A 26,722-nucleotide genomic window follows, 5' to 3' on the forward strand; every position below is an offset into this window, starting at 1 on the left:
CCAACTATTTTAAGCCCAAGATCCCCTACCTCGGCCTTAGTTCAAGGCAAGATCAATCCCAGATCAATTAGTTACACGCATGCGCACCGGGGCAGAAAAAAACAGAAGTAAAACCCTGCAACCTGGAAGTAGAAATAATGTATGAACACCAGGGGTACCCACCCTTTTTTTGCACTGCAGACTGGTTTAATATTGACAATATTCTTACAGACCGGCCGATGGGGGGGGGGGGGGGGTGTTAAACACAACGGGAATACAGCAATACTCGAAGCAGGTTCCTTATGTCCAGTCTATTCTGCAATTTAGTTTTTGCGGCTCTCAGCACTTAGCTTCTGTCCCGCTTGCTCACGTTTTTTCTGCTCACAAAACTCAACGGGTTTGTCTTGAAGTGCAGGGTGCTTGGACTCAAGGTACCAAAGCAGTTTTGAGGGCTTCATTGCCTCATTAGACAGCCTCCGGGTCCGAGCTCCAGCCTCCCGCCCACCCACTGCCAGAAACCTTGGCCAGGTGCAGCTAGTTGTGGGTCGGGTGAGAGGACAAGGTCAGGACAGGAGGTCCCCGTGCTGGGGCCGCAGCCGTCACAGTCCGGAGAGAGCGACCGACCAAGCAAGGAGTGCGACAGGGTGCCCGCCCCCCTTGTAGGATCTATCGGCCGACAAATGTTTGTTTCAGTAGATCGCAGCAAGGTAGCTGCTCTGATACTTACGAAATGCTGAGCCCAAATTAGGTCGTCTGCGAATATTTTAGCACCAGGTTCCCCATGAACGTTCGATGTATTAAACAGGTTTAGAGGTGGCAGTCCAGGCTAGTAGCGACAGCACTTCCCACCGGCCGCCCGAGGCCAACCAGTGATCCCCGGCGCGAGAGTATCACTGTGTTTAGGCGACTGATGACCTCGCATGGGATCAAGTTCAACAGTGGGCGTGAGAGGGAATGAGGAAAGGTACTCATATTGTTTCCTCCGGCCCGGTGGTTGGGGACCACTGAAGTACACTGTGTAGTGTTGGGGAGCTACACGCATGCACACTGGGCAGAAAGAACGGAACTAAAACCCCGCAACCCGGAAACAATCTCTCAACGGTATTTGTGTATTTATTTTTCTTCTTTTTTTTTTTCAGGACCGACTGGGAAAGTCTCAAAGATTGACCAGTCGATCGTGATCAACGGGTTGGCGACCACTACCCTAAACAATGCAGTATAACAACCATTTTACATAGCATTTACATTGTATTAGGTATTATAAGTAATCTAGAGATGATTTAACGTATAGAGGAGGATGTGTGTAAGTTATCGTGGATTAGGATCGAAAATTGGAAAAAAAATTGGAAGTTCTCTTACTAAGTAAGTCAGAACAGGTACATCCGGTATTATTTAGTGTCAGTTAGTCAAACGTTTGTCTTAGTATATAGTACATATTTTACCTTTCTATGCATATAAAACACTTAAGAACGTATGTTTCAGGGCTGGGCTCGGGAATGGAAGTTCTCAGGACTCGGGACAGATCGCTCCCAAGTGTGTTCTCCACCGTGCCGGGTTGATGTGGAGGATCAAAAACCCAAAACACAATAATTAAACCACTGCGTTGCTTAGTAATTGTAGCTTTCATCAGGGCAGAGCCTTTCTCACTTTATCCTTTAAAATTGTTCCGATTGTTGACCAATGTAGCCTAACGCTTTTCCAATGACCGATGACGTTTCACCTCTTTCCAATCACTTTATTATTTCTACTTTATTTTCAATCGCGTTCGTGATTATTTTTGTGAACAGAAACACTGCGAATTCAGATCTCTGCCGCCGGGTCTTAATGTCCGCCGCACTGAGACAGGTTAAATAAGGTCTGGGGTTCCGCTGGGTCTTAAGGTTCACCGCATGAAATAGGTTGAATAAGGGACTTGAGCATCCGTGAATTTTGGTATCCGCGAGGGGTCCCAGAACCAACCCCCGCGGATAAAGAGGGCTGACTGTATATGGTGACATACACGTACTTTAATAATAAATTTACTCTGAACCTACTTTATCTGCAATTTCTTTCCTACATTCAAAATACCCTTAAAAGCTGTTATACATCCTCCATCTCTACCCTTAATTTCTGCTCATTGTCTTGTTACTGAAACAAAAGTAAGCCTACTTTTTCCATTGAAGATACGCGATTAAATACAAGCAATTTTTTTTGTTGTTTTTGAACATTTTCCACACTGGCTCCACCTGGTAGTTTTGTGTCACTACAACCAGCCCTGAGAAAGCAAGTATTATGCACACCATGAAAATACGTAGATTTAAAGCAGTATTCAAAAGAAAATACAATGACTGAACAAGTTTTGCATATATTCCTGCATGAACAAGAGCAGTGGGAAGGAAAATGGGGCATGAACAAAATATGGTGGAGAACAGATTCATGGAGTCATACGTCATGGAAACAAGCCTTTTGAGCCAATTCATTCACCAAACAAGATGCTATCTAAACTAGTGCTATTCGCATGTATTTGGCCCATATCACAATATGTTAAATATATAGAACTACCCTAGTTTTTTTTTATAATTTTGCACAATCCTTCAAATTACAGCTTTCAGTGCATTCTAAACACAAGAAATTCTGCAGATGCTGGAAATCCAAAGAACGTGCGTGATGCTGGAGAAACTCAGCAGATCAGGCTGCATCTATGATAATGAATACATAGTCAACGTTTCAGACTGAGAAGGAAGGGGAAAGATGCTAGAATAAAAAAGTGAGGGGAGGGGAAGGAGGCCAGCTGGAAGGTGATCGGTGAAGCCAGGTGGGTGGGAAAGGTCAAGGGCTGGAGAAGGAGGAATCTGATAGGAGAGAAGATTGGACAATAGGAGAAAGAGAAGGAGGAGGGGGACCCAGGGGGAAGTATTAGGCAGGAGAGTACATTCTATCCTTCTTCACAGTCTCTCTCCCTTCTCCAACACTCTCACCTTCAATCTATCCTTCTATTTCCTTCTCTTTAGTTCCCATTGTCCACCTTAGCATGGTTTCCTGGCTGCAAACCATTACATTGGCCTTTTATTCAATTAAGCGGCTTTAAAAGAAGCTTCAGTGTTTCACTGTTTTTTTAAGATTAACAGTAGAACTATCACTCTGCACTATGTGCTCACTCAGCCTTGGTAGCTAACTACATGTTGGTTTCTGAGTATTGCTGAATACCTAGCCAGTGTGTGGTTGGTATACATTGTTCTATCAGTTTAGAACAAATACAGAATATTCAAAATTGAACTTGGATAAATTTTAACTGTTCATTGAAGTCAAAGGGTTAAACAAATTATTGATGAGAAAGATGCTGAAAAGTACTCTGCTGACTACAAAAGGATTGATATATCCTGGAAAATTGATGTATAATATCTGTTACTCCACACAAATAGTGTTCATTTGTTCTCATCCTACATATTAATTATAGTTTTATTTATGTATTTTCAGTATCAATTAAGAGACTTAGTATTGATGAAAATGTTTTCAAAAGTCTGAGTATTTAAATAATTTTATACTTTAACATACATTATCTCTGGCTTCCATATTATTCTAATAACAATCCTGGTAGATTAAAAAATATATATATATGAAACCCAATGCATACAAAACACATTGCATACAAGTGGCTCACTTGTGAACACAATTTCAGTAGATCAGAACTGCAGACCTGTGCTGCAAGAATGTTTATTGGAGCAGGCACTGAGTACAAGTTATCTAGCAGATGGTATGATGCAGTGGCAGACATTAAAAAACTAACCTGCAATCTTCTGAAGACTCCTGATCGTAGATTTCCAAAACCATAGGAATAGCTTGAATTGAAAACATCCTTTTCGAATTCCTCATAGGGTGTTTGCTCAATTTCCCAGTCAAATTCTTCATCTTCAATCTCAGCATTAGCAGGTGGTCCTGCAAAACAATGCACAACAAGTTCATCAAGACCGCACTAAGAAGTTGCACAAAAGTGGAATTATCAGTTGCAACTTTATAAATGGACAATTGTTGGTAATCTTCACAGGCAAAGGCAGTAACAAAAGTATTACCTCCAAAGTGCAAATACGATGCCCAAAACATTTTAACTTTAAACTACACAGGACCACTAAGTGACATAATGCAAACAAGTGGGAAAGCCACAGCAAGCCCTATAAACAGCTGACAAAAACAGTGGAACCTGTTGTTGTCACTGATTAACTGGACTCTGAAAACTCACACTTATTTCTTAATCATACTTTATCTTATTTGTCCACCATGAGAGCAATGCAGCTGCTGTCAACACATTTCTGAATTCTGATCAGTGAAATGCAGTGAATTGAATAGCAGTTATTGACCATTTGGTAAAGTGTGTATGTTTGAATTCCTTACTTGCAAGCTCAATCATCATTCACAACGCAGGTGTTAAAAGTGAATAGGAACTAGCAGCAAACGACCAATGATATTTTGAAATGGGTAAAGTAATTCACTCTTAGTTGACGTGTGTTCCTTGAACTGTTTATTCCATCTCCATAAACAAAATGGCTCTGAGTGCCCCCCCCCCCCCCGCCCCCATTGTGCAAAGAGAAGATACGATCTTCAAAGACCTTTCTTGCCAGGATGCCTACACTTGATCTGCAATCTATCCTTGCCCGGACATTATCAAGCCTTACTTTGCCACAACTTCCACTCTGTCTAAATCACACCCTAAATACTTCCAAATGCTTTGCAACGCACTCAAAATGCTGGAGGAACTCAGATCCTTCCATAGTCAGATCTATGGAAAAAACGTAAAGTTGAAGTTTTGGGCCCAGACCCTTTGCCAAGACGTTCAAGTGCTTTCATTGCTTTTGAATATCCTAACACTTAAATATGTAGAACTATTAGAGAATAAAAAATTTTAAACCACTGACAAAAAAGGTGTCAGTTAATTCTACACAGTGGATTGAAAAAAATGTAAATTACCTATAAAAAACCTTGTCACTTACAGCTATTACTCTGCATTGAAATCAATCCCCAATCTTCCTGCCACAGGTTCAGTGGCAAATTCCCTTACGTAATTACTGCAGTATCATGAGAACTTTGCACAGAGCCCCTGGATATCAAAAGCATTCAACATCACCATGCAGTTCCCAAATATCCGTATGAGGAACTGCCAGCAGGCCTGTACTGTTTCTGCAAAGATCCCAAACTTCCTGGAATCCATGGGGGAACAGACAACCACTAGGTTTTCTCAGAAAATCCTGGGCCAATGGCAATTCAGCAACTACAATAGTTCATAGACATTTAAGCACGGAATATTGCTCGACACATTAATCAGCAGCCTAACATGAGACATAAAGTGCGTTCATTATAACTTCAATTAATTACGATTTATAAATTCAAACACTTGTTCTTGATCTGTCTTCTTTCTCAAACCGTACCATTAAAATATTCAAAATTAAGACACAAATAATACCACTGAACAGCTGTCAAGATCAAATAGTCAGAGAGAAATACAGCAGCAGAATAGAACTTCCAGCTCACCAGGTGCGTGCTGACCATCAACCACAAAGTTCCAAGTAAAATTTATTATCAGAGTACATAAGAGTCAACTCCTTGAGTGATTATGCAGAAAGTTTGAAGTTAATAACTCATCGGGGTGATTGATAAGTTCGTGGCCTAAGGTAGAAGGAGATGAGTTATTAACTTCAAACTTTCTGCATAATCACTTGGAGTTGACCTGCATGTGCATGTAACGAAAGCTGCACAGCTCATCTCCTTCTACCTTAGGCCACAAACTTATCAATCGCATGTCTGTGGACACTTTCTGGAGGCCCAAGATCCGTATGCTCCACAACTGCTGGACTAAGTGTGTAAATGTAGGAGGCGACTATGCTGAAAAATAAGTGTGCCAGGTTTTCTAAAACTGACTCCTTCTATCTTAAGCCACAAACTTATCAATCCCACCTCGTACATGTCACCACATACAACTCCGAGATTCTTTTTCTGCAGGCATACTTAGCAAATCAATAGAAGAGTAATTGTAAACAGGATCAATGAACAACAAACCGTGCAAATGCAAATAAATAGCAATAATATCGAGCATAAAATATCAAGATAAAGAGTACTTAAAGTGAGACCATTGGTTGTGGGAACACCAGAAGAATAAGTGTAGTTATTCCCTTTCACTCAAGAGCCTGATGGTTGAGGGGTAGTAACTGCTCTTGAACCTGTGAGACACTTGTACCTTTTACCTAATGGCAGCAGCGAGAAAAGAGCATGGCTTGGGGGGGGGAGGATCTTTTGTGATGGAAACTGCTTTTCTACGGCAAGGTTTCATGTAGATGTGCTCAATGGTTGGGAGGGCTTTACCCATGATGGGCTGAATCCATTACCTTTTGTAGGATTTTCCCCTCAAAGGCTTTGGTGTTCCCATACTAGGCTGTAATGTAGCACACTTTCCACCACACATCTATAGAAGTTTGCCAATGTTTTTGATGACATGCTGAACCTCCGCAGACTCCTGAGGAAGCACAAGTGCTGTTGTGCTTTCTTTGCAATCATATTTGTATAATGGGTCTAGGACAGGTCCTCTGAGATAGTGACATCCCAGAATTTAAAGTTACTGACCCCCTCCACAACTGATCCTCCAATGATCACTGGCTCATGGACCTCTGGTTTCCCGCTCCTGAAGTCTACAATCAATTCCTTGTTCTTATTGACACTGAGGGAGAGGTTGTTGTTATTACACCACTGAGCCAAATGTTCAATCTCCCTCCTGTATGCTGATTCATCACCACCTCTGACACAGACCTCAACAGCAGTGTCATCTGCAAACTTGTATATGGTGTTGGAGCTGTACTTCGCCACACAGTCATAGGTGTAAAGCGAGTAGAGCAGGGGGCTAAGCACACATCCCTGTGGTGCTCCTGTGCTGGTGGAGATTGTGGAGGAGGTGATTTGCTAATACAAACTAGCTGGGATCTATAAGTGAGGAAATCCAGGATCCAACTGCACAGGAGGTATTGAGGCCCAGGTCTTGGAGTTCACTGATTAGAGGATGATGGTATTAAATGCTGAGCTGTAAACAATAAAGGGCATCCTGATGAATGCATCTTTGCTGTCCAGATGTTCCAGGGTTGTGAGAAGAGCCAATGAGATGGCATCTGCTGTGGACCCATTGCTTCGGTAGGCAAATTGGAGCAAATCCAAGTCACCACTCAGACAGGAGCTGATATGCTTCAATACCACCCTCTCAAAACACATCACCACTGTGGATGCAATTGCCACTGGGTGATAGTCATTTAGGTAGGTTACCTCGCTCTTCTTGGGCACCGGTATGATTGAAGCCTCCTTGAAGCAGGTGGGACTTTGAACTGGAACTTTGAATACTGCAAATCCTTTGTGAAGGGCATTCAACATTGGTAATAGCATACTATATTGTTGAAATGCATCGCTGAACACTATCATGCATTTATATTCAATGAGTCAAAGTCTTCATCAGAAAATTGGTATGCAATGTGCCAAATCTGTATCAGTAATTATAATTTTGTGAATAAGTACTTGGGTATTAAAATGAATGGATGTTACATCTGACAGAAGATGAATCACTCAATTTGATATTTAAAACTGGGAAAGGAAATAATGGACAAAGCGATGTGTTAAGGGGCAAGGGGCACCCATTTGACTATCAACCACTCACTTGCAGTACAGGTTCTAGAGACTAATTAACTTGTTTCCTTTAAATGACTAAGATGCTGTCCAATGAGTTACTTCATATTAAACATAATTACAATATTTAAATCGAGCAAGTTGATGAAAGCAGCTAGAAATTATTACAAACATAAAAGTGCTCAGTGAATTCAAGGACTTCACCTCAGGATCATTGATTTCAACTGTAGCCTTAGCGTGAAATATTTGATCAACATTAAAGCATTTTCAATAATTTTGTGACCACAATGGTGAATTACATTTTATCCTGATGCCTAAAATTAAATGCTACAAGTAAATTCGGAACCCAGTCCAACTTTGAATATCAGCTAAGTGTTGCTTATGCAAGAAGCCTAAATCTACCAGATAAACTATAGATTCCAACAGCTGAGGATTTTCAATAACCAAGATTAAAGTTTTTGATAAAGCAAGGTTAGAATCAACAAAAATAAAGCAACATTTTTCAGCACTGAAATTAAGTATTCCCTGTCACTGTCATTGTTGACACAATTCCTAATTCTCATTGTGCTAATATCACCAGAAGCCACTTTTAAATTAAATAAAACTGCTCAAATTCAATAACCTACATAGAATCCTTGTAGGCCAACCACAAACCATTCACCATAGCACCTCTTAGATCCATTATTTTGGCTAATTTAATTGGAGTAAAGGACGAACTGACATAGACGTGTCCCACAGCAGCTCTTAAAAATGCCAGGAGAAAATGCAAACATCCCAAGCTAAGTCCAATTTCCCAGTGCCAGAAAGGGTATTTCAAGCCCCAGCATCCTCAACTTGCTTGTCCTGTTGTTAGACTTTCTAACACTGTAGCACAAATAGCTTTTTATTTAGAAATAAATGCAGAGGAAAGTAAATGAAGCAAACTTCAGTCTGCAAAAAAAAAATACCAAGCTCTTCCACTAGAGGCTTTGCAGATCTTGATCCCCTTGGCGCCAAAAGTGCAGTCAGCATATCCAATCCCTCAAAATACTCTTCAGGAGTTTGCTTCGGAACTTTTATGGTAAAAATTCCTGCAAACAAAATCACACAAGTTAGTGAAAATTAATAAATAGTTCTTGGCATCAAATAATCCAATGAGTTTCATCACTGTCCTGTTAACCAGGCCTCTTGAATCACCATATTCACCTTGGTAGAAGTAAAAGCTATTTTTTTTCCTTTAATCAGGATATTACATTTCCAATGGCTCGCACAGGTCTCGCTACAACATCCTCTGTTCCAAAAAGAACCTTAACTGCTCTCATCCATTAACGTAATCAAAGCCCCTCATCCTGAGGATCATTGCAGTAAAACTCTTCCGCACACTCTTTAAACAGTTGACATTTTTCCTAGAGTGTAACACTCAAAATTAGATACAACTGAATTAGTGTTTTAAAGGCTTATAATGACCTCCATGCCCTTGTACCTCATGTCTCTCTTAAAGATCTCCAGATCTAAAACAGCAGATTAGTTTTGTGTTGGCACAGATCTCAGCAGGAAGCAGAAGTGGATTACAGATGTCACAGCTTTGTCTTCAAATAATGAATTGTTCTCCAATATATTTTCAAACAAAAGCAATGGGGGGAAAAAAAGTGCACATCTACTGCTGCCCAGTGAACTACCTGGAACACATTAATCCATCCTCCACGGAATATTTTAGATTGGAACAATGCATGTCTAATGAAGAAATTATGGTCTAACTGGTAATGTTAGATAGGTTTGGAAAAAGATGTAAAAACTCAAAATTCAGATCATCCCACTTTTTGTATGTCTTTTATTGGAAATATTACTGCCTTAAAGACTATAGTTTTTCAAATACTTTTTAGTCTTTATGGTTTGTACATCGAAGACAGTTAGCTTTACAACAAATACGTCAAGAAGGCTAAAACATCTGGGTGATGCAATGTATTCTGTGGCAATTTTAATGTGCTTTAAAGACAACATTAGATTTACAATTCATCATTGCATCATCAGTGAATTATCACAGTACAGAATTATGAACTAACCAGGTCCACACTGATTCCTAAGAAAGCCATTTCATTCTTCTTTGCTGCAAATAGAGGAACCCCAACTTCTCCACTGTACTCCTGGAACAATTCCAATGGATCTTTCTTCTGCCCTGTGTGTACTTTCAGATCCTTCCTAAAGTAGGGTGACTAAACTTAGATGTAATACTCCAGTTGTGACCTAACCAATGCTTTACACAGGTGCAACATAACTTACCTATTTTTATACTCTGGAACTCCATAAGTCTCAGGATCTAAATGGTTTTAGTCACCACTCAACAATCCCTGCCACTTTAAATACCAATGACCATAAACAACCAGATCCCACTGTTCTTGAACAACCTTCAGAAATATACCCATCGGCCTATCATATCTCTCCTTATGCCTTCTGTCAATGCAAATGAGTTTATGTTTTTCTCAATTAAGTTTCATCTGTTCCTTCAATTCCATTCAACCCACTCATTTATTCGTGTAAACCTCGATACATTCCTCACTGTTAATCACATTTCGAGGCTTTGCCTCATCACAAATTGGGAGATGGTACCACAAGTCTAACTCATTAACAAACGTTAAAAAGAATGGTAAGCTGACAATTCTTTAAAAAAATTTGAAAAATTTTAAACGAAGTAAATATTTCATATCCATACCTGCATCTGCATCATATGAAGCCGTTTCTCTTCCATCCTCCACAATCTTTCCTGGAAGAGTCAATCTGTTTTCAGAAATGAAGAGATATTTGAAGTTACTAAGCTAACACAGTACGAAATAAAATATAGTTGCTAATATACTGTAACAAAAATAAAACTGTTACAGAAATTGCTAACAGGATTGATGCAACTCTACAAATCCTGCATGTACGGAAAGCTATATCCTAGGGCAGGAGTTTCCAATCTGGAGTCCATGGACCCCTCAGTTAGTGGCAGGGTCTACAGCATAAAAAAACGTTGGGAATCCCTGGCGTAGGGTTTTCAAAGAGATGGCTGCAGACAAACCATGTGCATTGGCTTTGTTTTATTGCAGCTCCAAAGGTTTTAGAACAGTCCAGAATACTGAATACCAAATGTAATTCTGCTGTTTCAGAAAGCAAGCAGAGAAGAACGAGTCAATTGGAAGGATAGCAAAAGGACATTATCAAATTAAATCAGAATACCATAAGACCGTAAGACAAAGGAGCAGCAGTTGGCCATTCGGCCCACCCAGTCTGCTCCGCCATTTTATCATGAGCTGATCCATTCTCCCATTTAGTCCCACTACCCCCCACCCCCCTCTCATCATAACCTTTGATGCCTTGGCTACTCAGATACCTATCAATCTCTGCCTTAAATACACCCAATGACTTGACCTCCGCTGTCGCCCGTGGCAACAAATTCCACAGATTCACCACCCTCTGGCTAAAAAATTTTTTTCTCATCTCTGTTCTGAATGGGTGCCATGCAATCCTCAAGTCATGTCCTCTCGTACTGGACTCCCCCACCATGAGAAACAACTTTGCCACAACTTTGTCCATGCCTTTCAACATTCAAAATGTTTCTATGAGGTCCCCCCTCATTCTTCTAAACTCCAAGGAGTACAGTCCAAGAGCAGTCAAACATTCCTCATATGTTAACCCTCTCATTCCCATAATCATTCTAGTGAATCTTCTCTAAACCCTGTCCAACGTCAGCAGATCCTTTCTTAAATAAGGAGCCCAAAACTGCACACAGTACTCCAAGTGAGGTTTTACCAGTGCCTTATAGAGCCTCAATACTAATCATTATGGATTTATGAAAAGAAAATAATTTGGAAAAAATGATCAGTCTGACACCAACTCTGCTTTTTCCCTTTCCACAGATGCTGCCTGAGCTGCTGATACATTTTCTGTTTATATTTCATGTTTCTTTCATGGAACAGACCCTTCAGCCCACGATGTTAAGCTGATCTACACAAACCTATTCCATAATCAGTCCAACCCTTTCCTATTATGAAGGTCCTAACCCTTCATTTGCCTCACATCTATGTGCCTGTACAGGAGTCTCCTAAATGCCCCCAATATATCAACCTCTACTGCTTGCCCAGCAGTCCGTTCCAAGCACTCATGACTCTCCATGTAAAAATAAATTTTCCTTTCTTTTTAATTAAAAAATCTTTAAACTGCACAACATGATCAATTGCAAATTAGTCTTTATATTTCTTCCAGCAGCCAGCATAATTTGGACCGATCGTGATTTTCTTCTCACCAGAGGCCATCCGTTTTTGAGTATTTTTAATATTTTGTGTTGATATTTCATCAGAAAGAGTGTGGGAATGAAAAATTCTAATGCAACTAAATAGAGTTACAATGAAGTTCTGAGGTATTGTGTAGACCTTTTGCCTCTTTCTCAAGGAAAATTAAATTTGTATTAGAAAGGTAGAACAATGTTTCTGGACAAATCTTGGGTATAATTCTCTTGCCACTGGGCCTACATTCCCAGAGAAGCAAACTCATGAAAAGACTAACTCTCAAAAAGCTTCATAAGGAATACATTTCCCCAGTGTGCAATCTAGTACTTGGGATTTCAGTCTTACAACAAAGGATGCTCATTTAGATCTGACACAAACGGAATTCTTTAGCGAACTTGAGAAAGTCTGCAGAAGCTGGAGATCACAGACACAGAAAATGCTGGACGAACTCAGCATGTCAGGCAGCATCCATGGAAAAGAATAAACAGTCGACGTTTCGGGCCGAGACCCTTCCTCAGGTCCCAAAGAAGGCTCTCAATCCGAAACGTCGACTGCTTATTCTTTTCCATAGATGGTGCCTGGCCTGCTGTGTTCCTCCAACATTTTGTGTGTGTTGTTTTGGAATTCTTTAATGTTGGCCATGGACGCTCACAAGTTTACTATATTTAAGATGTGCATTTAAAAAAAATGTGAAGAGACAGGTCAATAATGAGAAGCTGCAGCTGAGATACCGGTTCACCCAAGATCTTAGAAAAACTACATAATTGCATCATTTAGTAGCCTCAGGAAACCCAAGGTATTTTACAGCCAAGTGCTACAGTGCTGAAATTACAGCTGCTCATTCCTACATGAGAAAATCCCAAAAAACAGTAACAACACCCTATGGCTAGGAGACAGATTTACAAAGCAGGAATAAATGCATGATTTAGCCCGTTGCTTTTCCTAATTCTAATATAATTTTCTCACTGAAACCACACCACTGTTGTACCTACCTTAAGAAGTAAGGCTTGACATAAAATTTGAAGTCCACTCCATCAATGTACAAGTCAACTTCATTAATTTTTGCATAAGGGATATGGATTATAATAGTGAGGAAGTTAGCATCTTGACTTAATTCAAAATTGGGAGTGATCATGACTATTTCAAATGAATTCGAGAGAAACTGCAAGATCTGTAAGAAAACACACCATAACATTAAGTTAGAATGAGAGTTGAGATGCAAATGAAATAAACTTTAAATGCAAAATGAAACAGTTTATCAATGCCAAGGTACAATGAAGTTTGAAAATGTTAAAGCAAAAACAAGTGAATAAAGTATTGAAGATTAAGAAGCAAAGAATATCAAGTCATTTTCATGTGCCATGCTTCAGGGGATTTTCACCTCTATCTCATTCATAGGTTATTTGGTTGAATAATCACTGGCGACGCAGTGTAAAAATCTCTCTTTGCCGGTAACATTGCTTGTAGCATGTGTAACAAGACAAGTTCAAGCAATGTGTCACGGCGTTGTTATTCCTCGATGGTTCTGTTGGTCACTGTGCTGTCCGTGTGGCAGTGAGCCACACTCAACACAACAGATAGGCTGCTGATCCATAATCAACGTGCGAATCATTCAGAATCACACTGATATAAATCAGTCTTTGCTGTGGAAAAGGGAGAATAAGACTCATGAGGCACTGGTAGATGAGCTCAGTCATACTTATCACTCAGTCTACAGTGAAGTGGACGCAAGTAATCTCAGTGCAATTTGTAGGTGATGATAACCTCAAACGGGCGAGATGCTTGCAACATTGCATTGGTGAGCTTGGCTGAGGAGAACATTGGAAGTGGTTTGAGTGCTCATGTCAAGAGAAGTATGATGAAAATTTAAACTCAATAGTTAAATAAAAGATCCTGTATATTGGTGGAAAAAAAGGAGCCAGAATAGTCTATTTGTTATATCCTGTAAATGAAATTAAGGCACCTAGGAATCTAGGATCCAAACTGGGGGAAATTGCACATGTTAAATGAAAGCAAAATCAGGCATCACCGAGATACTTTTCCACATCACTGACCAAACTGGAGCTAATTTTGGTGAAAGCAGCATCCATCACAATAAAAATACACCACAACCTAAGCCAGCAATGCCATTCACTAAATCTGGCAATGCAAGCTTAATAAGGCAATTCTTATAAGCAAAGCATCAAGTTCATTTCAAGGGGAATAGAGTTGAAGAGTGGTGACGTTACATTGGGCTTATATTGAAATTTGGTTCGACCATGCTTGAAAGGGTTGTAAAAACACAAAATGCTGGCAGAACTCAGCAGGCCAGACAGCATCTATGGGAGGAGATAGTGACGCCGTTTCGGGCCGAAACCCTTCATCAGGAGTGAGGCCGAAGAAATAGTAGGTTGGGAGCAGAGAGAGAGGCTCTCGCTGAACTCCCGTCGGAGAGAAGATCTCAACTTCTTCAGTGTAGGTATCACTGGAAGAGGCTTCGCAGTAGTGAATTTAAAGGCAACACGAGTGAATCTGCAGATACTGGAAATAAATAAACACAAAATGCTGGCAGAACTCAGCAGGCCAGACAGCATCTATGGGAAGAGGTAGTGACGACATTTCAGACCGAAACGCTTCATCAGGAGTGAGGGCTGTAAACTGAACTGAGGAGAAAGGGTTGTCAACTGTTCCAGCCTCCACTGAAGCAGCATAATATATATGTACTGAACAATACCAGAACCGGGAGAATTATCAGTCAAAATACTGAATATCACCTGAAATGAGAACTGTCTACAAATGCCAATTAGTGAGATGTTGAAAAAAATCAATGAGAGGCTCGAAATTTTCAAAGTGTGAAATTACGTAAACAGAAAAGCCTGAGGAACTGAACATTTTAAGTTCAACCTACAGGTGAGTCAGCAGGGATACTCCAGATTAGAAAACGTTTTCACTTGTTGGTCAGGACAAGAACTTGGGACCAGAATTAAAAGATAGTAACTAAGGCCTCCAATAATAGTCAGGAGAAATTTACTAAGCCAGACAGTGGAATTGCATAGGGATTAGTAGAGATGAATTGTATGAATGTATTCCAGAGCTACACAAACTCACATGAAGAAAGGGGAAAAAGTTATTAGTGGACTTCAACAGAGAGTGTTGAGGGAAAGCACAAATGAAGCACAAAGACTAGCATGGACCTCTTTCAGCATTGTAAAAACTGCATCCGTTTTAATCATATGCTTACGATTTCAACTCTATTAACTGTAAAAGGTCCAACATCCATAATTAGATATTAGAAAACTGCTATATATTAGCAGTCACCCCTAAAAAGAGATTGAGTGGTGACTAAATCCTGGCAGGATGTGCATTATCATTCCCAAAGGCCTGGGACTGTCAATCAAATTTGCTCTGCAAGAAACCTGACAAGTACCATTAGGTTTTTGATTGGTGATTAAATCTCAATTGACTGTAACATATCATCTTGAGTTTTCACATCCGATGCAGTCCCAAAGGTTTCCTCTGGGGAAAGTGGCTGACTGACATCTCGCTCATCAGCCAACAGAATTATCTGATAGGCAGTGAAGTGGATATTTCACCAACATGCAATGAAACAGCTGATAGACCCAAACTGTGGCATAAATTTGCTGTGACAGATGCTGGCCCAGGCTCAGTATCACATCTGAACTCTATTTTGAAGAGAGCTAAGTTAAAGAGTCAGACAGTATTCGCAACTGGCAAGTTTTATTATTTCAGTAAACCAGATAAATAGATTATAACCAAAACCACATTGCCTGACAAAAGGATTCTGGTATGTGAAATCTGGCAGGAAGCAAGCTGGATAGTGAGCAAATCACATTAGTGTATAATGCTTGCATCCAGGCAACATTACCTCACGATATATTACAGACCTAACATCATACATCAGCCCAGTAAAAGCAGCTTTCAGCCTCAGCATCAAACATGAGGCCCTATCACTATCTGGGTTAGAAGGGTTGGGAGCATTTTTTTTTGACAGGGCAAACTCAAAGGTTAAGGATATTTGCTGATGAATTTGAATTTGATGCTCATCTTTCATTCCAACATCTTGAAGGTGGCATGGTAGCATAGTGGTTATTACAGTACCAGCAGCCCGGGTTCAATTCCTGCTACCGCCGGTAAGGAGTTTGTACATTCTCCCCGTGACCTCGTATTTCCTCCCACATTCCAAAGACATACTGGTTGGTAGGCTAATTGGTCATTGTAATTTGTCCCTTGATAAGTTCAGGATTAAATCGGGGGTTTGCTGGGCTGAACAGCTCAAAGGGCCAGAAGGGCCTATTCCGTGCAGTACAATAAAAAGCCCAATATGAGTGCAGTTAAAGCATAAGTATGCAAGTATTTATGCTAGATTCATGGGCTAATTTTGTTCCTACAGATCTCTGTTAATACAATGCACTAAAACCATTTTAATTTGCAAAAAGATAACATTACACTCAGCACAAATATAAACTGTAATAACACCTTTAAAAGCCTTAATTTCTAAGTGAGTTGCTGTTTGATGGATGCAAAATCCTAATCTCTTACAGACTGTAAGGTGTAACTACAGTTTATGTATTACAAACTATCCTTTTCTGAATCCTTCAGGTAGGATGTAGATGTAAGAGATGTGATAACCCCAGGCTTTCAGAGCACTCACATCAGTCCTCCTGTATGTGAACATTGTCACCTCTCCTGCTCAGATCCACGAGAGGTCTGTACTTGTTGATCAGCATCTGTTTTGAGTTGGCATTGGGGCCAAAGTCAACAGCAGGAAGAGGGAAGCCGAGCCCTTTGGCATCTCACGCAAATGACCCTCTACTCCCCTCACTGTCAAGTCTGACAACCTGAAGGTGCTGGGAACAAACACAAAACACTGGTGGAACACAGCAGGCCAGGCAGCATCTATAAGAAGAAGCACTGTCAACGTTTCGGGCCGAGACCCTTTGTCAGGTGACCTTTGTGAAGGTGCTGGGAATCTGATTTGGAGTTGAGGCAAGCAAACAAAAACCTGGCTGGAGTGGACAAACTAGGTTAAACAAAAATTGGGACTGCAGGAGCAGAGCCCCCTCTCAATAACTGGCAAGAAGCTTATCATCAGAAGTGAGGAACTCTCAACACTGCTGTGCATGGTGCAGGTGAGGCCTATTCTGCCCTGGCCTCACCCACGCCATTTTCCAGTTCATCTGGGAATTAAGGTGGAAAACGTCCTACCATTTGAAATGCACAAGCCCTGGGTAATGGATGCAAAACTGTACCTAACACTACCATCACCCTGATGACCACCTCCAAGTGGCTGCATCACGCTTGCTTGGAACTCGAGTATGTGGACACCAAGTCTCACCAAGCTACTGGGCCCAGTGTTGCAAGGACAGGCCTGGCTCCATTGCTGCACCATGGCCCAGTCAGCTAGATGCTGCCACACTACCTCCCCATCATCGAAAAGTTCTGCCAGATAAACACTCTACGTGACAAGTCCATCGCCTGCAGGTGCTTTGGGACCAAGGCAAGATGGGTCCTGTGGGGTGGTCCAAGTTATCAGGTAGGATGTCCCATTGCCAGAACTTGCTAACAAGCACCTAGAGTTTGGTTAGCTGGCGGTGAGAGGGACCCTCGATCAGACCCTTCCTGTACAGTAGAAACTTACTCCCAGCACAGGAAGCCTCTGGGATGGCTGTGACAAGGATGGAATGGCTACACACCTTTTGCGGACTATGTACACGAAAAGAAGGGTCTGGAGAATGCAAGGTGGCTTGACGTCGTTTATCCCAAGCAGCTGTGCAACCCCATTCCCAGGAACACATAAAGGGACAGATACCAAGCACTGCATTCATCGACTAGGTGGGGCTACAGCTAGTGAGGAAGCTGCTCACAGAACTGAGGTTTGTATCACCCTAGCAGATGCCAAGTGGCATTGGTGCTCTGTACACAAAAGTGCACTGATGCGACTAATGTATGGAATTACTAACACTAAACCTAGGTACAGACCAACACCTTGAATGTAAAGAGCCATGCATTTGTGCTTTTTTTTGGTACTTGCATATTATGAATAAAAGTTGTTTCTGAAATAAAAATCCACTTGGATTCAACCATTAAGGAATGTTTTATGCAGAGCCTTTGATGTTTTAGGGCTCCGCACTTCACTTCTTACATCATTTTCTGGTCCCATTCATATTGAAGCCCAACTACAAAACCAATTCATACATTAATTAACATTTGCTCAAGAAATTCCCCACCAGCTTGTCACAGCCTGTGGGAAAACAAAAGGATTCAACGTAAACTTCAGCTTTTTAACCCTTTTCTCAAAAATACTATTGACATCTGGTATAAAGCACATCAGCATATTGAATATACTCCTCCCATCTCTCGCTCCTCCCCAATATGGGGCAGTACATACCTCAGGGCAGGAAGAGCAGATGGTGGTTTCAGAATCTGGGCAGACAAAGGTGTGCAGAAAATAGAGGACCTTTATATGAATGGTAATCTTATTACATTTGATCAATTGTGTCAGACATACTATATTCCTAAAAAACACTTTTTTAAATATTTGCAATCGAGACATTTCATATTATCAAAATATAAGCAATTAATATCTGAAACACCACTATCACATCTTGAAAATCTTACACTTCTAAACCCAAAGGGGAGGAGTCAGATCTCTTTATTCTATACAGCTTTGATGTTATATAATAAGGAGTCACCACTGACAGGCTGGAGGCATGGAGACTGGATGTTCAAGAGGACATACAAGAAACTGAGTGGGAAATGGCATGCTTAAAAGCCCCAAAACAATCAATTAATACAAGAATGAAGCTATTGCAATATAAGTGGTTAATGAGAACTTACATTACCCCGCTGAAACTGAACCGTTGGACCCCTGACATCCCGGACACTTGTGTTAAATGTTTAGAAGAAAAGGGTACTCTGTATCACTGTGTATGGGACTGTCCAAAATTTAAAAAATATTGGAAAACAGTCGTTCAGACTATATCTGAGATTGTTGGAGTAAAGGTGCCTCACCAAGCAAAAATGTGTGTACTAGGTATATATCCAAAGAACTCTACTATTAGTCCAAAACAGTCAACTTTAATTGACTTTGGACTCCTGCAGGCCAGGAGGATGATAGCTTTATCTTGGAGAAAAATGGATACACCTTCGATACATGTGTGGGTAAAGGAGATGGCATCTTGTATTATATTGGAGAGACTGACTTACATAACCAGGGGAAGGGCAGAAAAATTTGAAAATGTGTGGAAACCTTTATTGGAGTTTCTTAGATGTTAAGGTGCAGAGTCATTTTGAAATAGCTGTGTGTTGTTGAGTGCTTCTATGGTTTTTTTTCTGATGTGTTTTTATTTTATTTCTTTATTAAATATGTGAAGTATGTGAAATGTTATATCTCTTTTCCTTTAATGATTGTGAAAAACATGAGGACATGTAACACTATTTAGTTTAATTATTATTATTGCTTATTTGTACATGTGAAATATATGTAAAATTCAATAAAAATATTGTTTAAAAGAACTGCAGCTTTTTTGTTATCTCAATAGTTACATTCAGATTGGAGTTGAAAGAAAACCTATATTCAGTAATGTAATTGGTGTTTCCTGCCAGACACTATTGAAAAAGGCAAGATCCATAAGACATGGGAGCAGAATTAGGCCATTTAGTCCATCAAGTCACTCTGCCATTTCATCACGGTTGATCCATTTTTCTTCCCTACTCTATTCTCCTGCCTTCTCTCTGTAATCTTTCACGCCTTTACTAAGCAAAAATTTATCAACTTCCACCTTAAACACACCCAGTGACCTGGCCTTCACAGCCACCTAAGGCAACAAATTCCACTAATTCACCACCCTCTGGCTAAAGAAATTCCTCTTCATCTCCATTCTAAATGGTCATCTCTCTATTCTGAGACTGTACCTTCTGATTCTAGACTCTCCCATTTCAGGAAACATCCTCTCCATATCCACTCAATCTAGGCCTTTCAACATTCAATAGGTTTCAATGAGATTCCCATCTCATTCTTCTAAATTCCTATGAGTGCAGGCCCAGAGGGAAACTCTTTTTATATGATAAGCCTTTCATTCCAGGAATCATTCTCATGAACCTCCTTTGAACCCTTTCCAAAGTCAGCACTTCCTTTCTTAGATAAGGGGCCAAAAACTACTCACAATACTCCAAGTGAGGCCTCACCAGTGCCTTGTAATGCTGAGGTTTTTATATCTTTGCTTTTATATTCTAGACCTCTCAAAATGAATGCTAACATTGCATTTGCCCTCCTTACCACTGAATCAACCTGCAAGTGAACCTTTAGGGAATCCTGCACAGGACTCCCAGGTCCTTTTGCACCTCGGATTTTTGAACTTTCTCCCTGTTTAGAAAATAGTCTACGCTTTTGTCCCTTCTACCAAAGTGCATGACTGTACACTTCCAAACACTGTATTCATCTGCCACTTTTTTGCACAATCTCCTAGTCTGTCTTGTCCTTCTGCAGCTCCCACTGTCCCCAACACTACCTGCCCCTCCACCTATCTTCGTATCATCTGCAAACCTGACCACAAAGCCATCAATTCCATCATCTAAATTATTGATAAATAACATAAAAAGCGGTCCCAACACAGATCCCTGAGGAACACCACTAGTCACCAACAGCCAAACCTCTATCCATGCTAGTATACCTTGGGCTCTTATTGAGCAACTTCATGTGCAGCATCCTGTCAAAGGCCATCTGAAAATTCAAGTACACAATATCCACTGATTCTCCTTAGTCTGTCCTACTTGTTATTTCCGCAAAGAATTCCAACCCATTTGTCAGGCAAGATTTCCTTAAAGAAACCATGCTGACTTTGGCCTATTTTATCATGCATCTACAAGTACCTGAAATCTCATCCTTAATAATGGACTCCAACATCTTCCCAACCAATGTTAATTGGTCTATAATTTTCTTTTTGCTACCTCCCTCCCTTCTTAAAGAACGGAGTGACATTTGCAATTTTCTAGTACTCCAGAACCATGCCAGAATCTAATGATATTGAAAATCATGACTAATTCCTCCACAATTCCTCCACCGAGAGCCTAAGACTTTGGGGCTCTGGAGACGGGCAGATCGAGGGTCAGTGTCATGGCAGGAGACCCGTGTGTCGTTGGGGGAGTTGGAAAATCTTCTGCTGTGTGCCCGATGACCCGAGATCTTTGCGATCTTCAGGCACAGAGCTCGAAGAAAGCAGCTTTTTACATCGTAAACCAGTGAGTTGTTTGTTATGTCTCCCCACTTGCTGGGAAAATGGAGACACCTCCTTCTTCCTTATTAAGGAGAGAGAGAACCTGTGGTATGTTGAATGCTGGTGTGAAATGCAAAGTCTTTGCTATTGCTTTGCTCACCCTTGAGTGCGATGCTTTTTTTTGCCAGTGGGGGGGGATTGTTGCTCGCTGCCGTTTACGCACGGGGGGGGAGCTGCGGGGGGGGTCCTTTGGGGTTCTCACATTTGGCTGTTGTTCCTTCTTTGGGGCACTTCTGTTTTCATGGATGTTTGCAAAGAAAAACCATTTGAAGATGCATATTGAATACATTTCTCTTGACATTAAATTGGACCATTGAACAATCTCTTCATCTACCTCTTTCAGAATCCTGGGGTAAAGTCCATCTGGTCAGATGACTTATCTACTTTCAGACTTTTCAGTTTCCCAAGCATCCTGTCCTTAGGAATAGCAATTACACTCACTTCTGCTCCCTGACAGTTTTACATTTCTGGAATACTGCAAGCGTTTTCCACAGTGAAGACTTAAGCAAAATACTTAACCTTGGTTCCCCACGCCCCCCCCCCCCCCCCCCCGCCGCATTACTATCTCTCCAGCAGTCTTTGATATCCACTCTCACCTCTCTTTACATATCTGAAAAAAGTTTTGATATCCTCTTTGATATTATTGGCTAGCTTACCTTCATATTTCAACTTTTCTCTCCTTATTGATTTTTTAGTTTCCTGGTGTTGGTTTTTAAAAGCTTCCCAATCCTCTAACTTCCGACTAATTTTTGCTCTACTAGATGCCCCCTCTCTCTCTTTTGTTTTTATGTTGCCTTTGACTTCCCTTGTCAGACACAAACCCTCATCAAATTGTCTTTCAAGTAAATAACTCTCTATGTCCAACTGTTATTATTAAGTTTTGGCAATTTATATTAACATGAGAACTGAATAGTAAAACTTTCAAAAATCTGCCCAATGCCAGAATAATGGCTTCTTGCACAAACTTTATAACAAGCCCAAATAAATGATTATTAGTGAACAAAGACATCTTCGCCGTGCACAAGATTTCTATCACATTTCATCAATCACTATTAACTTTGTTTTGGATAATTAATAACAATTACTGAATTGGGCAGAATCTGATATCCTACTATTCAAAACACTTCCTCAGTTTTAAACTGAGTCAAACCAAAAATGCAAATTAAACCACTGAATATTCATCATTGCCTCCATCAGTACAGCTGCGAAGCCAGGTAGGGAGGAAGAGCTCCCGGGTACGGAATATTTCCAAAGTTTTGCTACTTCATGATGTGCTTTAGTAAAACAACTGAAAAATGACTTCCTTGAATGACATTACCCATTTCTTCTATTCAGCTCAAACTTTCAATCTCTGTTGCCAATCAGCTGAGCCACGATATGAATGTACCAAGCCATGCGAAGTGACTAACGAGAAATTTTAAAATCTGTTCCATTGTCTAAAACATGGGTAGAGAGCGTGTCCTGCGTACTCGGATCAGGGTAGTGCTCACACTCTTCAGCAGTCTAAACAAAGGCTTAAATTTCCGATACCCAGATCTGAAAATGCAGTCTCTAATAGGTAGATACTGAAGCCCTCTCTCCTCTTCTGTGCATCTTTCAACTGACCAAGGACCTGGTGAAGGGTCTCAGCCAGAAATGCCAACTGCTTACACTTTTTCATAGATGCTGCCTGGCCTGCTAACCCTCCAGCGTTTTGTGTGTGTTGCTTGGATTTCCAGCATCTGCAGATCTTCTCATCCACGGTCAATTGATTAATCGACCAACTATAAATCAATCCACCAAAGGCTCAAAATATCATGAGGTGGGAAAGAGAAGGGCAATGTTACATAACTGCAGGTTGGCAGCCATCATGATGGGGAGCACGAGAGATTGGGAACAGGTGTTTCAGCGTGAGGCTGTAAAATAGGTTATTTGTCATTTCTACTGGTGCTGAGGGTCATGACTTGTTGCCTACATGTTACTTCCAGAAAAACTTAAGCTTCTCCAGAAAGGGGAAAATGAGGAAGTAGACTATGGAGGCAGTGAATGGGCTAAGAGATTACATCATTGAATGAAGAACCATTAGGCTCAATGTGGAACCTCCCCTAAACAGATTTCAGCATTCAGTCCTCTGAAGTAAAAATATAAACTTAGATAAATGCTTTTTATTTTATTTTAGTGATATAACTCAGACTAGGCCCTTCAAACCACGCTACCCCAGCAACCCCCAACAAACCCGATTAACCTACCCCATACATCTTTGGATTGTGGGAGGAAATCTAAGCACCTGGGGAAAACCCGTGCATTCCACGAGGAGGACGTACAGACCCCTTACGGACAATGCCGGAATTGAACTCCGGACTCCAGAACACCCCCAAGATGTAATAACGCGCACTAACCGCTACGCTACTGTGGCACCCAAAAATTCCCAATGACAGTCACAAAGTCCTCAATGAAGCAAATGATTTCTCTTGTATGTGACAAGACTCATGAATTAGTGGAAGTTGAGCTGAATCGGTTGAATTACAATTATTTCCAATCTTATATTTTTTTAAATTGCTAACAGGGAATCACCTTTATACATTGATAATGAAAGGTACAAGATAATTTGAACTCATTACTGCTCAAGCATTTGAAACCTCACAATAACAGGGCTTCTGTCAGAATCACGGCACAACTGTCAAACAGAATCTGTCTCAAATAAGACAGCTTCTTTCTAAACCTCATTTCAAAGCACTTCATCAACAATGACAGCAGTTACCATCTCGCTTCTCCTGAGGATAACCCAATTTCCATCATAGTTAAAAAAAAACTGCCCAAGGGTGGCAATTAAGAGATGCTGGCAGAGAAGTGACTGGACACAAAACTATACCCTTTGTTATTTATTGCTAGCTGCAAATATCTCCTGATTCTGCCTACACTGGCCCGGCTTGAGAGTCTATAGTGAGCTGGTGAATGGGCTCAAATATTTCACAATTTTTTTGGTTGGATGCCAAAAACTTGGTTTTAACTGGGGAAGCTACAATGGCATAAACCTTTAGTTCTCTCTGAAATTGCAGAAAACAACCACTGAAATACATTTCAGTTGCATCAGCTTTGTTTACTGTGTTTTAAACCCAATTCTGTACAGCGAAAGCTACAGTATATAGTTGAAGACTGGAAGCACATACCACCAGACTCAATGACAGCTTCTACCCCACTGTCATGAGACAACTGAACGGTCCCCAGTTTGATGAGATGGACTGCTGACCTCACAATCTATCTCATTAAGATCTTGAGCCATATTGTCTGACCACAATGCACTTTGTCTATAACTAATATTTTATTCTGCACTCTTGTTGTACTTAAAGTAGTTATAATGAACAGATCTGTATGGGTGGTATGCAAGATGAATTCCCCCCCCATTGTATTTGAGACATGTGACAATAATAAGCCAACTTATTCTCTTAAAACCCACATGAAAATATGTACCTTAATTATAGCAAGGAATAGTCTGACACCTTAAGTACACCTGTCAGCACCATGATCACCAACATGCACATAAACCAATGAGCAACCCAAAAACTCTCTACCCTGGAAAATTGTGGAGATTAGGTTATTGGAAGTATTTAAAGAGGAAGCAGAAAACCTTTCAAAAAGTGGGGTAAATGAGAACCCCGTGAGGTGGTACATTAGATGAGGCCTGACCAGATCAGCTGTGAACGGTGGCTTGAGGGACTCCTGCTCTTACTTTGCAAACCGGAAAACAAAAATTGCAAATGATTGAAGTGTGGAATAAAAACAGAGCGTGTGGCTGATCAGACAACATCTGTGGAAGGACAAACAATCAGCAATTCAGGCTCAGGGTGCTCCATCACAATCAGGAATCGAGATGATCAAACACAGCTGCTCGGAACAAGCTTCCAGCATTCATCTAAATCTTATTACATAACAATGGAAGTAAGCATGCATTTTATTAACAGCAAAGGAATTTGGCCTACTGATCTGATGAAGGAAAGCTGTCGTTTCATATGAAAACACAGAGAGGGTGGTAAACTCATGTTTGTAGGAGCAATAAATAGCAGACTATTGAAATTGCACCTTCCTCAAGTCTAAGTTCAGCTGCACTGGAATAGCATCAGAGATCAAACACACAGGGATCAGATGGGCTTGGAGAACCAATGTCAGCTCATATTTCTGTAACATCCTTGGGGTTAATTTGCTCGGAGAAAACCTTAAAGCCAAGCAGTACCTACTTCTCATCGGTCTCATGGTCTAACAAGGTTTTGTTATTGCTACCAAAGCTATCACAGATCATAAAATAAGGGCTATGATTCTTGAACTCTTCTCCATGATTATTTTTAGGACCAATTTAGACGAGCGTTTTTATTGATAAGCTGACACACATTGAACTAAAAGATGATATTGCAAATCATAGGGTCGTACAGCACTACAACACAGAAACAGGCCTATCTCGCTGTGCCAAATTCTTATTCTGCCTTGCCCCATTGGCCCACACCTGGACCTTAACACTTCATTCCCCTCCCATCCATGTACTTTCCCAAACTTCCCTTAAATGTTCAAATCAAACCTACATCCTCCACTTCCACCAGCAGCTCATTCCACACTTGTACCATCTGTGTGAAGATGTTCCCTCTCAAATTCCCCTTAAATGTTTCACCTTTTACCCATAACCTGCTGCTTCTAGTTCGAGTCTCACCCACTCCTGAGGAGAAAAACCCTGCATGCATTTACCCGATCTATACCTCTGCTAATTTTCTACCCCTGTATCAAATCTCCCCTCGTTCTCCTATGCTCCAGGGAATAAAGCCCTAACCTTTCAACCTTTCCCTATAACTGGGGTCCTCAAGTCCTGGCAACATCCTTGTAAATTTTCTCGATACGCTTGCAATCTTATCGTAATGATGGAATTTCCATGCCAAGGATACAGCTGGATGTACAATGAAAATGCTAAAGTACTCAGCTCCCTGATAAGATGTAATGGTCAAAGCCACGTCTACAAATCAAGGTTTGTTAAGCTTGGCAGAAGGAAAGGTCAACAGGCATATTTAAGTACCGTAGTTCATTTTACACACACACACACACACACACACACACACACACACACACACACACACACACACACACACACACAGACACACACACACACAAACAAACAGGTGTAAATAAAATTTAGACGCAGAGAAAATCAATTAAATTCAAAAATCCATTAACCCTTTGGCAAGAACACTGAGTCCACAGATTTTACTCAAACACAGCAGCCAATCAACTGTGCCAAGTACCAACTACAAAAGTCAGAATCAGGTTGAATATCACTGGCATATGTTGTGAAATTTGTTAACTTAGCAGCAGCAATACAATGCATGTTAATGTATGAAAGTAAATAAATAGGTAACTGAGTTAGTCATTGATTTAATATGCATATATACATGTATTAAATATTTAAATTAAAAATAGTGCAAAAACAGAAATAATAAAAGTGAGGTAGTGTTCATGGGTTCAATGTTCATGGAATTGGATGGCAGAGGGGAAGAAGCTGTTCCTGAATCACTGAGTGTGTGCCTTCAGGCTTCTGTACCTCCTTCCTGACAATAACAATGAGAAGACGGCATGTCCTGG

At 40.7% G+C, this 26,722-nt stretch overlaps 1 protein-coding gene across 5 annotated transcripts in view; it reads right to left on the reverse strand.

Annotated features, from left to right (window-relative positions):
- shq1 (SHQ1, H/ACA ribonucleoprotein assembly factor) overlaps positions 1–26,722 on the reverse strand; it is a 131,405-nt gene that overhangs the window by 81,511 nt on the left and 23,172 nt on the right. For 3 of the 5 annotated variants that reach the window (XM_073072392.1, XM_073072390.1, XM_073072391.1), the window contains exons 2-5: positions 12,842–13,020; positions 10,298–10,362; positions 8,556–8,678; positions 3,746–3,894 (exon numbers count right to left, since the gene is read on the reverse strand). In XM_073072392.1, the coding sequence (XP_072928493.1) occupies positions 3,746–3,894; positions 8,556–8,678; positions 10,298–10,362; positions 12,842–12,984 (480 nt within the window). In that variant the 5' untranslated portion in view covers positions 12,985–13,020. Of the gene's footprint in view, positions 1–3,745; positions 3,895–4,028; positions 4,111–8,555; positions 8,679–10,297; positions 10,363–12,841; positions 13,021–26,722 lie in introns of those variants that run through there. The other 2 variants (XM_073072393.1, XM_073072394.1) reach the window with 2 other exon arrangements.

Source organism: Hemitrygon akajei, chromosome 19, assembly GCF_048418815.1.
Source record: "Hemitrygon akajei chromosome 19, sHemAka1.3, whole genome shotgun sequence".
NCBI classification, from domain to species: Eukaryota; Metazoa; Chordata; class Chondrichthyes; order Myliobatiformes; family Dasyatidae; genus Hemitrygon; species Hemitrygon akajei.